This window comes from Cryptomeria japonica, chromosome 1, assembly GCF_030272615.1.
Source record: "Cryptomeria japonica chromosome 1, Sugi_1.0, whole genome shotgun sequence".
Taxonomy (NCBI): Eukaryota; Viridiplantae; Streptophyta; class Pinopsida; order Cupressales; family Cupressaceae; genus Cryptomeria; species Cryptomeria japonica.
The window spans coordinates 348294884-348309480 of record NC_081405.1 but is presented as its reverse complement, the minus strand read 5'-3'; the positions used below and the strand labels follow the sequence as shown (position 1 = coordinate 348309480).

General features: G+C 36.6%; 1 protein-coding gene across 11 annotated transcripts in view; it reads right to left on the bottom strand.

Moving 5' to 3' along the window:
* The window catches only part of LOC131069149 (protein SHOOT GRAVITROPISM 6), a 381540-nt gene that overhangs the window by 226905 nt on the left and 140038 nt on the right, over window positions 1-14597 (bottom strand). For all 11 annotated transcript variants that reach the window (XM_058004502.2, XM_058004498.2, XM_058004497.2 and 8 more), the window contains 5 exons: window positions 13292-13468; window positions 12957-13046; window positions 12641-12706; window positions 7823-7921; window positions 7623-7697 (listed from right to left, as the gene is read on the bottom strand). In XM_058004502.2, the coding sequence (XP_057860485.2) occupies window positions 7623-7697; window positions 7823-7921; window positions 12641-12706; window positions 12957-13046; window positions 13292-13468 (507 nt within the window). The remainder of the gene's footprint in view (window positions 1-7622; window positions 7698-7822; window positions 7922-12640; window positions 12707-12956; window positions 13047-13291; window positions 13469-14597) is intronic.

Here is a 14597-nt window from a genome sequence, read left to right as displayed (position 1 = left end):
GAAAATGTCGAGTCAAAGAGAGTTCATCCAGAACAAACCAGGCATGGAACCATCTTCGAATCTAGACGATAATTTCCAAAAAAGCTAATTGAAGATCACGAGAAAAGTGGCCAAGTCTGAAGCTTGGGGCAAGAAATTCCCTCTTCCATCACCAAGATAGCCTATCCATGGAAGATTTTCCCTATCCAAGTATGAAGTCCGCCCTGGTAAGGATGAAATTTCCTTGCTTCAAAGTCAAGTTTGCTCTCCAACCATGGAAAATTCCTCGTCTAGACATGAAGTCCGCCCCTTCCAGGGAGGAATTTCTTGTCCATCATGAAGTTTGCCCTAAAGATCAAGCAGAAATTCCTTATTGCATCATGAAGTCCACTCCATTCTTTGGAAAATTCCTTGATCAAAGACCAAGTCCACCTTGGAATGTTAGGAAATTTCTTGTTCTCACACAAGGTCCGCCTTGGCAAACTTGGAGAGACCAAGAAGAAAGTCCGCTCATGACACAAGGAAAATTCCTTGAAGGCAAGCAAAGTCTGCCCAAGGAGGATGGAGAAAAGAAATTTGCCTAAGTGTTGAGGAATTAAAGCGAAAAACTAAAATTGAAATAAAATTTGCCATACGAGTAGCCTCTAGAAGAAAGTAAAAAGAGATTGCCACTGAGATCATAAAGCAAAAAGAAAGAAAGAGAAGGTTCAATTTGGTGCTCATAGCATGATTGGATTCGTTTTAAAACATAAAAAATCAAAAAAACAAAGCAAAGCAAGGATTCAATTTCTCTATAAACTTGAGTATTGGCATTCATTCAACTCACAAGTTCCTTCTCAAAGTTGGAAGTTGAAGCTCAAGGAAGAGTCTCTTTCAAACTTCAACGCGAATTTTGATGAAGTTGCAGGTGCAAGTCAATCTTTAGAGGAATTCAGACTAATTCCTACATTTGAAAACGAAGTGGAAAGAAATTCCTCAAAGCAATTAAGGAATTTCTTCAAAATTTTCAGGTTTATAAGAGTTTTGAGGGCAGATTTTCATTCGGAATTCCAAATTCCTTTCAGATTTTCAATCAAGATTTCTAATTTTCCAGAAGTGCATGAGAACTTTCATTTCGAATTCTTCAAATTTTATTCAAAATCATCCTGCTTTTTTTATGCTTTTTAGGGGCAAATGCCTCAATTTCCAAAATTTTACTAAGTCTGATTTTTAATCTGATTTCAAGAATTTCATGAGTTGAATCAGAATTATTCCTTGAAATTCCTTTAAGCGAGCATCAAACCCCCTTTATCCTTTTCCTAACTTAAGAATTTTTTAAAGTCTTTCAGGTGGTAGATGTCAACTTAGGGAAGGATTTCTAGGGAGGTGCAGATGAAGTTCAATAATAATGGACCACAATTGGAGTCCAAGATTGTGACAAAGCGGAAGAAGGTTGGAGATACCAACCTTGGCCATGTGGACCTTGAAAACTTAAAGACAAGAAGGCAAGGAAATATTCCCGAAGATTACAAGCCAATGACTGTGGCGTTAAGTCCTACTACAAAGGAACAAGAAGTCCAGGACATCAAGGAAAGGCTAAGGAAAGAGGAAGAAAAGAAAAAACAATCAAAGTAGTCCAAGACAAGGACTTGGATGTTGAGAGCCTGAAGACCAAAGTTCAGAGCAACTTTTTTCACTTCCACAAATCCAATCCAGAAGCAACATTTTAGCAAGGCATCCTCATTTCTGTCCATTTAGGATGGTTTTCGAAAGCTGGCCACTTCTGCCACATGTCAAGATGAGATGGACCTGATGGAATACAAGATTGACATTTTGCCAAGTATCCCAATTGAAGAGGTCGACCCCATAGCGACCAAGTTCATTAAATTTTCTGCCAAAGAAAAAGGATAAGGGACACTCGCTTCTAGAAGAAAGCTTGATTTGATAGTTGTTTATTTCTCATTGGTACACTTTGGATAACTGTTGTAGCTTGCCTTAATTAGGGTTTAATGTTTTTAATCTTGGCCATTGATCTTAAATCAATCTTGGTCGTTGCTTTGTAATAAGGGTTCCTATATAAACACTCTTGTTCTCATATGTAAGGGAGAGATTTCGGAGAAATTGTTGTAGTGATACTTCTTAAGTAATAGACATGATCCATTTTTCAATTGTTGGTGAATCTTTGTCCACTTTTGCAAGTTAGCATGGTTTCTTGGCTCTTATTAAAGTAGATTTAATTTCCAAGTTGATATAGATTGAATGAAAGATTTGATAAAATTGCTTAATGTGGAGTTGATGTGTTCATACTTTTTATAATTAGATGATTTTCAATTACTTTGAAAGTTAGCCTGAACCAATAAATGAAAACTTAACTACTATTGTTGTATTCATTGTTCAAAATGTTGGTGAATATGAGTGATATGAAAATCTTTTGAATTCCTTAGAAGATAGCACCATTCTTGTGTAGTTGTTGAATTTGGCGAAACAAGAATCAGTTTTAATTCCACTTTTGCAATTTCTATCTCCCGAGTTTGTAGGATTAGCTTAAGATTAGAAGTAGCTTCCTAAACCCTCATCCTTTTGCCTTTTTTCCAGATCTTGGTAGAAGTAGGATTGAATAGAACTTATTGTCCAAAAAAAGAAAGTCAGGAATCAGCAAAATCCTTAGATTGATTTACTCCTCGAACAATTGTGGAAGTCCCCCTTGAGATTACCAGCAAATCACAACAAACAAACTAAGACTGTCTGTACGAATTGGGAACCTTGGAGTCGTCTTTATGATCACATAGTTCAGTTGTTTAGCACATAGAAGATTTTGATCAAGAGAGAATAGGATATCTCAGAGTATTTTATTCTGAGTTGAGCATGCATAAAAACCACACCAACAATCCCCAAGATGGAAATGGAAAAAAGGGGGAATTAAGTTGTTTTAAAATGTTAAAAGGGCCATTTTGAACGAAAATAAAAAATTTAAAATGCCCTAATTCCCTCTAACTCTACATGAAGGGGTTTTGGCTCTCCTTTCATTCATTCTAAGTCACACACATACCAAGATGTTGCTAGAGTGAACAAAGAAGTTTTTCCCAAGGTTGATTGAGGACGGAAACTCTCGTCAATATTCATTGGTTTCGATGGTGAAAGATCCATCCTATATGATCTAGTTTTCTCATTTAAAAGCCACCAATTTTCATGGTGTTTTGGAATTTGGGATTTCAGGAAAAGAAATGAAAATCTTCAAGGCATTCTGTGATGTCCCCATCTTTAACCTAATAATAAAGTAACCATAAAGCACATATGTGGTCAAAGGGTGGCAGACCTTGAGCACCTCAAGATAGAAGATAATTAGTTCTCAAATTGTATATAGCAGGTGAAAGTTCAAATAGGTAGTTTGTACATTCTTTCCATGAAAGTCAATAAGCATCAAGTCTTATCCAGAAAAATTGTGAAGTCTTATCAATAAGACGATTTTCCTATTAGCAGTAATCAAATTTGACAGCATTAACATAAGTATGCATTAATTAAGGAAAGGTGCTATTGGATTAAACGAACCAATATGTTGTGAAGAGACATGTCTCCTATCATCCAAAAGATGTTACTGTTCAACCTTGCAAGATATATAATGGATATCCAATCCATTCTAAAAAAAATCATTGGATTTGTCTTTTATTCCTTGTATCCAGATTGGATCGGTTCTATTGAGCACGAGCCCTTGGGCATCAAATCGGTTGCATACTTCCAGTGATAAAATCAGAAACAGCACCTCATATTTGCATGTTTATACAGACCAAATCAGGTACAGTTAGTAGCTTTGCTATCATTGATAAGGAGGATCACAGCGAGCATCATATCAATATATTAGAAATAGCAGAGATCATTCCATATTGCAGATTGGATCATATTACCAGTGCAAATCAGAGATCATCCTCGCATCAGAGATCATCCTTGCACAATTATCATTGACCATATCAGGGACAGCGGAGGTAATCTATATTGATTGCACAATTTAGCATCAAATATATAGATCAAGATCATCTTGCATACATCTAATTGTTGAATCAGAGATAGAAGAGATATTTGTTCTTATATCATCATATTATAAATGATAAAAATTCTGAATTATAATCTATCGTTCTTGCATTAATATCAATTATCATTTTAAGAGATTTTTGAAAAGAAGTCTGTTGCAATTGATTTGCAAATCTGTTGTTCCCTAATTTCCTAAAACGGGACATTACAAGTGGTATCAGAGCTAATGAACTTGCTAGACTGAGGGAAAATGTTTCAGATTAGTTGAATAATTCACAATAATTCCTACTACCATTCTAAGAGGTTGCTATACAATTCTCCCTACAACATTGTAATGGTTGTAATGGACTGGAGAAATTGGAATTTGCCTCTTAAAACCTTGAGGAACGCGCTTATGCATACTCGTTTGGAACTAATCCATGGCCACTTCTCGAAACTTCAAAAACGGAGTACGCCATTTGGTTATGAGAATCAGATTATTGAAATCAAAATGGCGCAGTATCAACATGATGGTACACATATAAGGATGATTTGGAACCCAAGAATTTACATGATAACTGAATTGCATGAATTGTCTCATAGTATGATAAAATTGATGCTCTTGGTGAATTCCATGATAACAACATGAAGCAAAGAGTATTCTACCAGCTTATTTGGGATCTTGGTGTCAAAATTTTAAAATGCTTGTGGGCAAGCATCTCCAAGAAGGGGAGACTATGATATCCCCATCTTTAACCTAATAATAAAGTAACCATAAAGCACATATGTGGTCAACGGGCGGCAGACCTTGAGCACCTCAAGATAGTTAGAAGATAGTTAGTTGGCAAATTGTATATAGCAGGTGAGAGTTAAAATAGGTAGTTTGTACATTCTTTCCATGAAAGTCAATAAGCGTCAAGTCATATTTAAGAAAATCGTGAAGTCTTATCAATAAGACGATTTTCCTATTAGCATCAAAGAACACATCAGAGAATGCAATGTTGAAAGGAGTCAAGGATCCAGGGTGAACGATATCGATTATGCCTCACTGTTGAAAGGAAGATCAATCATATATGAAGACAAGACAAAGGGAGATACAAGAGATCGATCATCAATGAATGTTTGATTACAATAAGTCCCTTTGTATTGCTTGGATTGATCAAATCAAGGAAAAGAAATATTATTGATGCATGAGAAGAATTGATAAGGATGATTGAATTAAAGTAACGAGACTAATGAATAACACAAGAAAACTAATAACCATTAAGTATGATACAGTGTGCATAATATACAGATCTGTAATTACAAACTGTAATTAGGATAGCAGCGAGTAGGAGGAGCACGTGTGATCTGAATAATTAATGACGATTAGACAAAGGTTGACAAATAATCATCAAGCATGGAGAGATACGATTAAGAGGGTAACTGCAAGCAGTAATCATATTTGACAGTGATTAACATAATTATGCATTGATTAAGGAAAGGTGCAATTGGATTAAATGAACCGATCTGTTGTGAAGAGACATGTCTCCTATCATCCAAAAGATGTTACTGTTCAAGCTTGCAAGATATATAATTAATATCCAATCCATTCTACAAAACATCATCGGATTTGTCTTTTATTCCATGTATCCAGATTGGATCAGCTCTATTGAGCATTAGCCCTTGGGTATCAAATTGGTTGCGTACTTCCAGTAATAAATCAGAAACAACACCTCATATTTGCATGTTTATACAGCCCAAATCAGATACAGCAATATAGCAGCTTTGCTATAGTGGATAAGCAGAATCGCAGTGAGCATCATATCAATATATTAGAAAGAGCAGAGATCAATCCATATTGCAGATTATATCATATTACCAGTGCAGATCAGAGATCATCCTTGCACAATTATCATCGACCATATAAGGGACAGCAGAGGTACTCTACATTGATTGCACAATTCAGTATCAGATATATAGTTCAAGATCATCTTGCATACATCTAATTTTTTAATCAGAGATAGCAGAGATATTTGTTCTTATATCATCTTAATATAAGTGATAACAATTGTGCATTATAATCTATCATTCTTGCATTAGTATCAATTATCATCATTTTAAGAGATTTTTGGAAAGAAGTCTTGCAATTGATTTGCAAGTCAGTTGTTCCCTAATTTCCTAAAATGGGACATTGCACATTCTGACCTCATGCTTTTTGGATTTGTTTCTAACGATCATAACAGGTATTTTGTAGTGCTTTGAAAGTTTTTTGGGGTTCTTCTTCAGCTGGCCGTACACCATTGTTGGGAGCCCTAACAGGACTGTACACCTTACCTCAGCTATTAGGGAGGGCAAAATAGGGCAGAAATATCAATGTTTTGATCATTCCTATGCTGGGTGACTTCTTTAAGGGAATTAGTTGTGACTTTGGTCAGAGGTTGTTTTCCAAAAAAGGGACCATGCATTTCACACAACTGTACCATTGGAAGGGCATAGCTGGAATAGCCTGGCGTGAAGTTTCCAGGTCTGACCACTTGGTGTTTCGGAGCCATTTCCAACTGAGAAGGAATGCCTAGTCCTCAAGTTTCAGTGGCATTGAATTGCAGGTTGGGGTTTTAACAGGTCTGAACCTAAATTCAGTTTCTTCACTTGCATTTTATTAACAGCTGGGCACTTTCTTGGGGTTGTTACATCAGTATGGAGTTTTTATACTGCCTGGAAGAGGTGTTTGATGTTTAAAAGAGTTGAATCGCAATATATTCTCATGTTGTTGTGACTGAAAGGCACCTAGAGCTGTCCTGTAACAGCAGAATCAGAAATAACAGCTTACAGCCACCTGTTTCTCCCCTCTTTATGTTGTGTTTGGTATAGCTTGGTACTCTTATTACCTATCACCATAACAGGTGACGCTTATATGTTGATGAAATCATTAATTTGTGAGTTTTCTGCAGGCTGCTACATCTCTTATTCTGCTACAGAAGATCTGTACCTAGTTGCCAATGCTCTGTCTAAGGTATTTTTAATGTATTTCCATTGAGTTAATGTTTGGCAAGAGTGGTCATTCCTTAAGAATGTCTAGCCCGATTCAGACTTGTATCAGCAAAAGAGATGTATTGCAAATCTAATCAATCATGCACAGCAAAGAGTAAACTTATTGCAACTCATATCAGACATTATCTTACAGCAAGTTCATTGCACTCTATATTATTGAGTTCATTTGCAAAGATTTATTTAAACAAAAATATAGGGAGTGATGTTACATAGCACCTTACAAGCAATACAATAGTTTGCTCCTTAAAAGCGACAGCTTAGAAATTACAAGTTGAAGCCAAGCAGTGGAAGACCAAGAGCCACCACTTAGAATCCCACCTTAGGTATCATTTAGGGGATTTGGACTAGGGTCTCCACAATGAGAACCCAACACTTTAACCACTTGATCTCAACCTCTGACTTCAAAGAAATATTTTGAGAATATGTATAACCTTATTAACACTAAAGACTTGAATTAAGAGAACAAATAACCATATGAAATAAACTAAAGGATTACAAAAAATTGTTTGCAGCCACATAAAGAATTATGTCACAAACAGTAATTGTCCTAAACTGCAATCCCGCTAAAAACAATACACCAATATCAACATCATGCAAGAGAAGTAAAAGATTCTTCAAAAAGCCACCGTTAAGATGCGAGCAGCAAGTTGGTCTCTTGCCAATGGGTTGTGCAATAACACAACCAAGCGAGCAAAAACCTCCTGCAATACATTTTGAAAATAAATAATTAAAAAGATAAGGAAAACTTGACTATTCAACATCAGAAGCTAAAAAGGAATTATCCTTTTTTTCCGGTCATCATGCAAATGGTAAGCTTAGCATTTACCTCAGCAGTTGGCAAATCTGTATGTGATTTTATTTCATTTAGCAATGGATTTCCATAAGCAGTTCGGTGTCTTGCTAACTCTGAAATGCATCTGCAAATCTGGATTGAAAAACATAAAAGTCATATTTGCTGAAAGAGAATAGCTATAAAAGCAAATAAGCATTGCTTGACAGTTGAAACCAAGAATCATTTATTACTTTTGAGTCCTTGCCAGTTCACAGTCAGTAAAAACTCCGGTCATACAAAAAGACAAAAATACCTACAACTGGGCACTACAAGACAAAAGGCAAGAATATCATTAACATAGAACTGTTATCACAGAAAATGACAAAAATCTGTCTCGATAACACAACATATTCAGCCATCACTCATCTTGCATGATCATCACATCCAGAAAGACAAACAGTTATATGGCTTACTGGATATCTTTGCATCAAGGTTGCATTCAAAATCCACACAATCATGTTCACAGATAAGACTCTTGACACCTTTTCTATACACAAACATGTTACAAGTGGAAAGACACGTATTATCCTTTGCATCTAGACAATAAGACAGGCAAAGTTGGTTTAAAAAGGTCCCAGCATGGTAGAGAATTGGACGTACTTGCCTATCCACAAATATCCTTTCAACATCTGCAATGGGCTTAATTAAATACCCACCACAGTGCTCAAAAAATCCCCCAAAGTGCATGCATCAAAGACATCTACAACTGTATGATCCTATACAAATGTTGTCTTCTAATTCAATGTGATTCCTTCAAGCCATCGTTTTGGATTTCCTAAATGATGTTAAAATTCAAAGTTTGAAAATCAAATACCACATTAACAACAAAGATAAAATAATGGAAACATAAGGATATAGAAGCTTGCATTAAGAGCCAAAGATCTATTCTAGAACAAAGCCACAAGAAGTCCTCTTTTAGAAAAAAATGTATTGTCCTGATCCTAAATGCTTCTATTTCTGAGCAGGGATAGCCTGTTAGCAGCGGTTCCCGTAGGCTATTACAGTGATTAGGGGACCCATCAGGGGACTGGTGTACATTCCAAGAGCTTCATTTGGCATTATCAAGCCCTAGCGCCAGTTTCCTATTTTTTAGGAGACTGCTATTTTCAGCCATCACGACGGGGTTACAGGTAGCATCGGTCTTCAGTTTCCAATGGCCGGGTGATGTTTCAGAATAAAAATTCAAATATTAAAGTTATTCTATAGTTGACTTTAATGTTTTAATTTAATAAATTAAAGTTACTTTTAAATAATTCATAAAATAACTTTATTATTTTTTTAATAAAGTGATTTTCTTAAGTCATAAAATATTGCAATAAAGTGGACGCCCCTTAATGGAGAAATAAAGTGGAAAAATAAAATAAACATTAAAATGTTTATTTAAAAGAATTGCCTCCATGAGAAATTGTGGGTTATGGGAAATATAAGGCAACAAAGTGAGAAAGCAAACATCATTCAGCATATTTCATTTTGTGAGATTGGCATCTCAGCTTGGAGATGAAGAGAAAGGGTTTCTCAGAACCAGCTATCAGAAGAGGACAATTTTCTCTCTGATTTAGTAGCCTACAAGTGGGAAAGATCACCCAAGGGTTGCTCTGCAGGAAACTTCACACAAAGGTTTCAATTGTGCCTTAATTTCAGGAAAAATTAAGAAGATTATTTCACATCTGAGGAAGAAATTTGCAGCAGGTCTGAAGCATTTAAGATTGCATGTTTAAGGTTGAATTTGCACCCAAAGGATAGCCATACCCTTTCCACAGGAAGCCGTCCCCTTTATGGTGCAGGCCGTACCTTTATCACAGGAAGGCTTGGGGTTTTAGGCAATTAATCTGCATTTTTAGTCAGCAGGGATTTCTGATCAGCATACACCATTCTGGTCATACAGTTGCAGCAGGGTTTCTAGGCCATTTACAGAGACTTTGGTCTTCAACAGGGGTTGGGCTTTCCTGCCAACTTAGTGCGCACTAGGGTTTGGACTACATTAATTTCCAGATTTGTTGATCTTGTGACAGCAGCTGTTGGAGGGTTGAAAACATCATTTTATGCTAGTTACAATTTGCCTTCAAGGGCATTGGACTTGGTATGTACTCATATCACCAGTTTGTGCAATAATATCATGGAGTTTGATATCATTGTTAGTATATAGTTTAGAAAATTGTTTATTTCCATTATGAAATCATCAAAACATTAAAAAAATACAAAAAAAACTTTTCAATACCCAAAGATACAGCATGAGAGGTGGTTATCTCAAAAAATTATAATATTTATAACAGCTGCTCGGTTGCCAGTTCACACAAGGAGTCATGAATTATTCATCTATTCCATTCAGCAAGGTTCACAAAATGCATTTGCCCCTCTCCATGTCACCCCAAAAAAGAGCACTCACTTCTAACTAAGCCCAAAATATGGCATTGATATGCTTACTGGAAAGAACCTCACCAAATATAAGTGCAAATTATGTGGAAGGCTCCTTGGGTCTTTTCAAAGTGACCTTCTGTAATATGAAACCTTTTGTTTTCTTTTTTCTTGTGTTTTTTTGTTTGATAAATCGATTGATAGAAGTGCAGAAAAGTATTGCAAGATATGCAGATTTATAATAGTAAATAAATAAGGAAATAGCTTGCAAATGGCCCACAACCAGATAAATTTTGAAAGTTCAACACAAAAGTAATACTAGAGTCACTCAGAAAAAACATCTCATTACAAACATTTATTTAACATACCCATTTACTATTAATACAACATATTGAGCAACAGCAACAATAACCCGCAAACTGGGGTTCCAAAACCCTAGGTGTCACCAAGAAGCACCTACAGAATGGTAGGGCCTGTGACAAATGTGATGAAGTTGGGTTTAGACGTCTCTAATGTGCAAAATGGAATCACCAAACCCAATTTCGCTCCTACAGAAATCTCGCACCCTCCCAGTCAGATGGTATGACCACCAACCAAGTGAAGTATGGCCAGCAAACAAGGACAAACACATAAAAATATGCAATACAAACTCCTAGTCCCCTCTCACCAGTCTTTGTAAATGATCTATGCCAAATATCTCTACAAATGGAAAGAGAAATCTGATCAAATATTAACTGTTGAAGCACAATGTGATCTCTGAGATGAAACCACCCAAAATCCTCCAAATTGGGTCTCTATCTACCCTTATTATACTAAAAATATTATGAAGCATATTTTTCTGATTAGCTCCCCCATTACAGGTTGTAAATGATGATTCTCATGCAGCTCCATTTACATGCTTTCCTTAAAGATGTCAATTTTTAAACCTTGATTCAACTCAATGAACCTTGTGGAAGAAATGATTTAGTTAGGATGATGCTGGACAACTTCAGAACTATGATGGCATCCTGTTTTCTCTCTTCCTTTGTGCTACTATACCTTTCAACATACAAAGACATGGCAACTCCTAAAGTCCTTGCCTCATCTTTTTTCATTCAAGGTCAACCACTGCAACTTCCTCAGTGCTCCAACACTCTCATGAACCATGCAAAAGTCACAGAACATTTCGTTTTGGTTTAGATTCTACTTTCTTAGAATATGGTAGGAAAGAAAAAGTATTATCAGTTGAGTATATACCATTCTTTGAGAATTCACGTTGCAGTTATAATCTAGGTTACCGGGTTCGCCTCTGGGCCCCCGTGGTACAGGTCCGGGTTCGACTGGGTCCATGGTACGGGTCCGGTTCGACCAGGGTTCGAAAAACCTAGAGTGGGTTCGACCAGTCAAACCCGGGCGGCTGGGCGGCCCGTAAAGTCAAAAAACAATGCAAATTTAATTTTTTTTCAATTCCGCCGTGTAAAAAGTGAAAGTTATAACCTAAAAAAGTAGAAAATTAGACGTCTTAAAAAAGCAGAAAATTGATGCACGCCATGGAGTTCCGTGTGGGTTTGAAGGTTGTGATTTGGTGTTGGTGGCGGGGGCGCTGCCCCTCGACCCCGCAAGGGGTTCTGCCCCTTGACCCCGCTGGGGGCGCTGCCCTCAGACCCCTTCAAGGGGCGCTGCCCCTTGACCCCGTTGGGGGCGTTGCCCCAAACCCCCATTAGAGAATCCATTTAATGATCAAACTTTAAATTGTTGAAAATTGAAACAATGATACTTGAATATTTTATCATTTTGATATTAAACTTGATGTATATGATGTTGTTATGGTATGATCATGATGCTATGATTACAAGTTTATGTTGGTTTTGTTGTTTATATGATGCTATGTGACATGCTAATCTTAATTCATGCTTATAGGTTGCATATATATATAATTTACATGTTTTTGTACTAACGAACCCAAACCCCTTTTCAAAATTTTGCCGTACCGGCATACCGGGTTCTTCGAACCCGAACCGGGCCTAAACCCGAACCGGTAACTTAGGTTATAATGATCATGGTTCACAGATAACCCTCAAAACATCATGAAATTAACTTATTCTGGTTCTCATGGTCCAATTCCCAGTGCTTTCATAAAATAAATGATTAGTAAAGGGTCTCACTGATTTAGGATGTCCATGCCAATATTGAAAAAGAGAAGTGAATTCAAAATCTAATACTAGTGTTCATCTGAACCAGACTTCTAAAAACATTCATTTTTCTCCTAAGATGATTAATACCAGCACAAATTTTTCAATTAAATAATACAAGCAACATTTTGTTAATCTTTCATATTAAGACGAATGAAAATTTCATAATTAAAAAAACAAAAAAACACCAAGATCCAATACATAAACAGAAAACAATATCAGGATGAAAATCTCTAAAATGATTGGCACCAATCAGATCTGTAGTCTTAATAAATTCTCCACTCACCGTAGCAACAGCTGCAGTGTAGTTTGAAGGAATAATCATCTTCAACAAAAATGGCCAAAGGATTACCTGCTTGTAAAAAGAAAGAAAAATAATAAGGTATGCTATAATTGTCCTCCCTAAACAGATGTTTATAGTTTCCTCATGTTAAATCAACATAATCCAGCAAGTAAAAGAGGATATATTTGAATCCACAACAAATAGTAGAAAATTAAATCTCTCCACTTATTTCACAAAATTATGTTCATGTCAATGCCACTCCTTAATGGGAGAACAAGAAGACAACTACAAACTATGTAATAAGATGTGCATGATATACCTCCATTTCAGGTATAGTTATCGTAAGTAAAAGTAATCCCTTCTCAGAGACAGTCCTTAATTCAGCTGGAGATACAGCTCCCATTCTCAACTGTCAGAAACGAATTAGAATTAAATTATTAAAAATGTCTTCCTATGTAAAACTAGGTGAATAGAACTCACAAGCAGTCAGTGAATTAAAAAATAATCCTACCTACCAACTGCACATCAGCAAGTATAGTGTAGAAGGAAGATCAATTTGATGATAGCCAAATATTGAATCATAAGTTGTACTACTAAGATCAATCTCTACGTATTTCCCAGACAAGATTTATAAGCACAAACAGAGAATCAAACCTCAGTTTTTGTAGCATGAAAGATATGAAGACCCATTGTTGACTCAAATGCCTCATGCTGGTTTCTGTACTGTGTAACTTCTTCTTCAGCAATGGCACACTGTAGCACAAGGAACTCCACAAACAACTCCCCACAAGTACCTTCCACATAGCAGTGAGAGGCCATCACCACAATTAACTGTGTTATCAAAAAAATATCTAAAATCAAATGACTGTTTTACAAAGAGTCTTAAACCATATCCAAATAAATAACTATTGCCTCTATGCATGTTTCATTTTCTTTCATAGAACAATGGTCACCTTGTACAAAAGTAGATAAGAGCAAGAAGAGGAATTTGCAAAGAAAGAAACAAAAGTTGGAAAATCAGGAAGAAAATAAAGAATTTCACAGGGCTTGAGAACATTTGATTCTGATTAATCCTATGAAACCTTCAGAGTCAAGATTAGATCACAATCACCATAAAACTACTTATACAATCCTCAACAAGCACCATCTAATATTTTTTATCTGGTCCTAGAATATTTTAGTTCATAAAATCACATCTCCAACAACCATTGCTGTGTCCATGTCAAGAATGAAATTATCTTTAAGTTATCAAGAGGGCCCTTTGATATGATTTTTTAAATTTCAGAGCATATCCATACATGTCGAAAAGGATAGGAGACATCCTAGGGACAGGTGCACATTACAATATTCTTCTCTGCCATATATAGTCCCCCCCCTTTTTGGGCGCGTCCCCCCGTCAGGGAGGTCTCGAGGACGGGGGGACGGGGACGCGACATCCCCCGCCGTCCCGCCACCGCCACCCAATCGCCGCCAGGACGTGGAGACGTGGAGACGTCTAGGCATCTCCTTGGGAGAAGCCCAAGCGTCTCCCACGTTCCCACGCCTACACAAACTGAAAAAGCCATATTTTAAAAAACATGTGCCTTTTGGGGGGATTAAGGGGTAACCCTAATTGGACGTGGGCCCCACCCAACCCCCCAAAGCAACACAAAAGCATGTTTCTTTTAGATTTAACTCTCATTTTGGTAAACTGATTTTTTTTTCCAGCAAGCTAAAGAGGAGGAAAAACTTGAAGAAGACTGATTGAAGGGGTGAGACAAGCTGATTGCAAGCATGATAGGAGCTAGAAGAAGCAAGAAGAAGAGGAAGAAGAAGATTCTTCTACATTTTGGAGAGATTTTTCAAGCACAAGGTAGGGTTTTTCAACTTTTTCTTTTTTTATTTTTGTTTTATTTTCTGATTTTCATTGTTCTATGTCATTTTTGGATTTTTTTTCCCGATTCATCTCAAGACTCAAAAT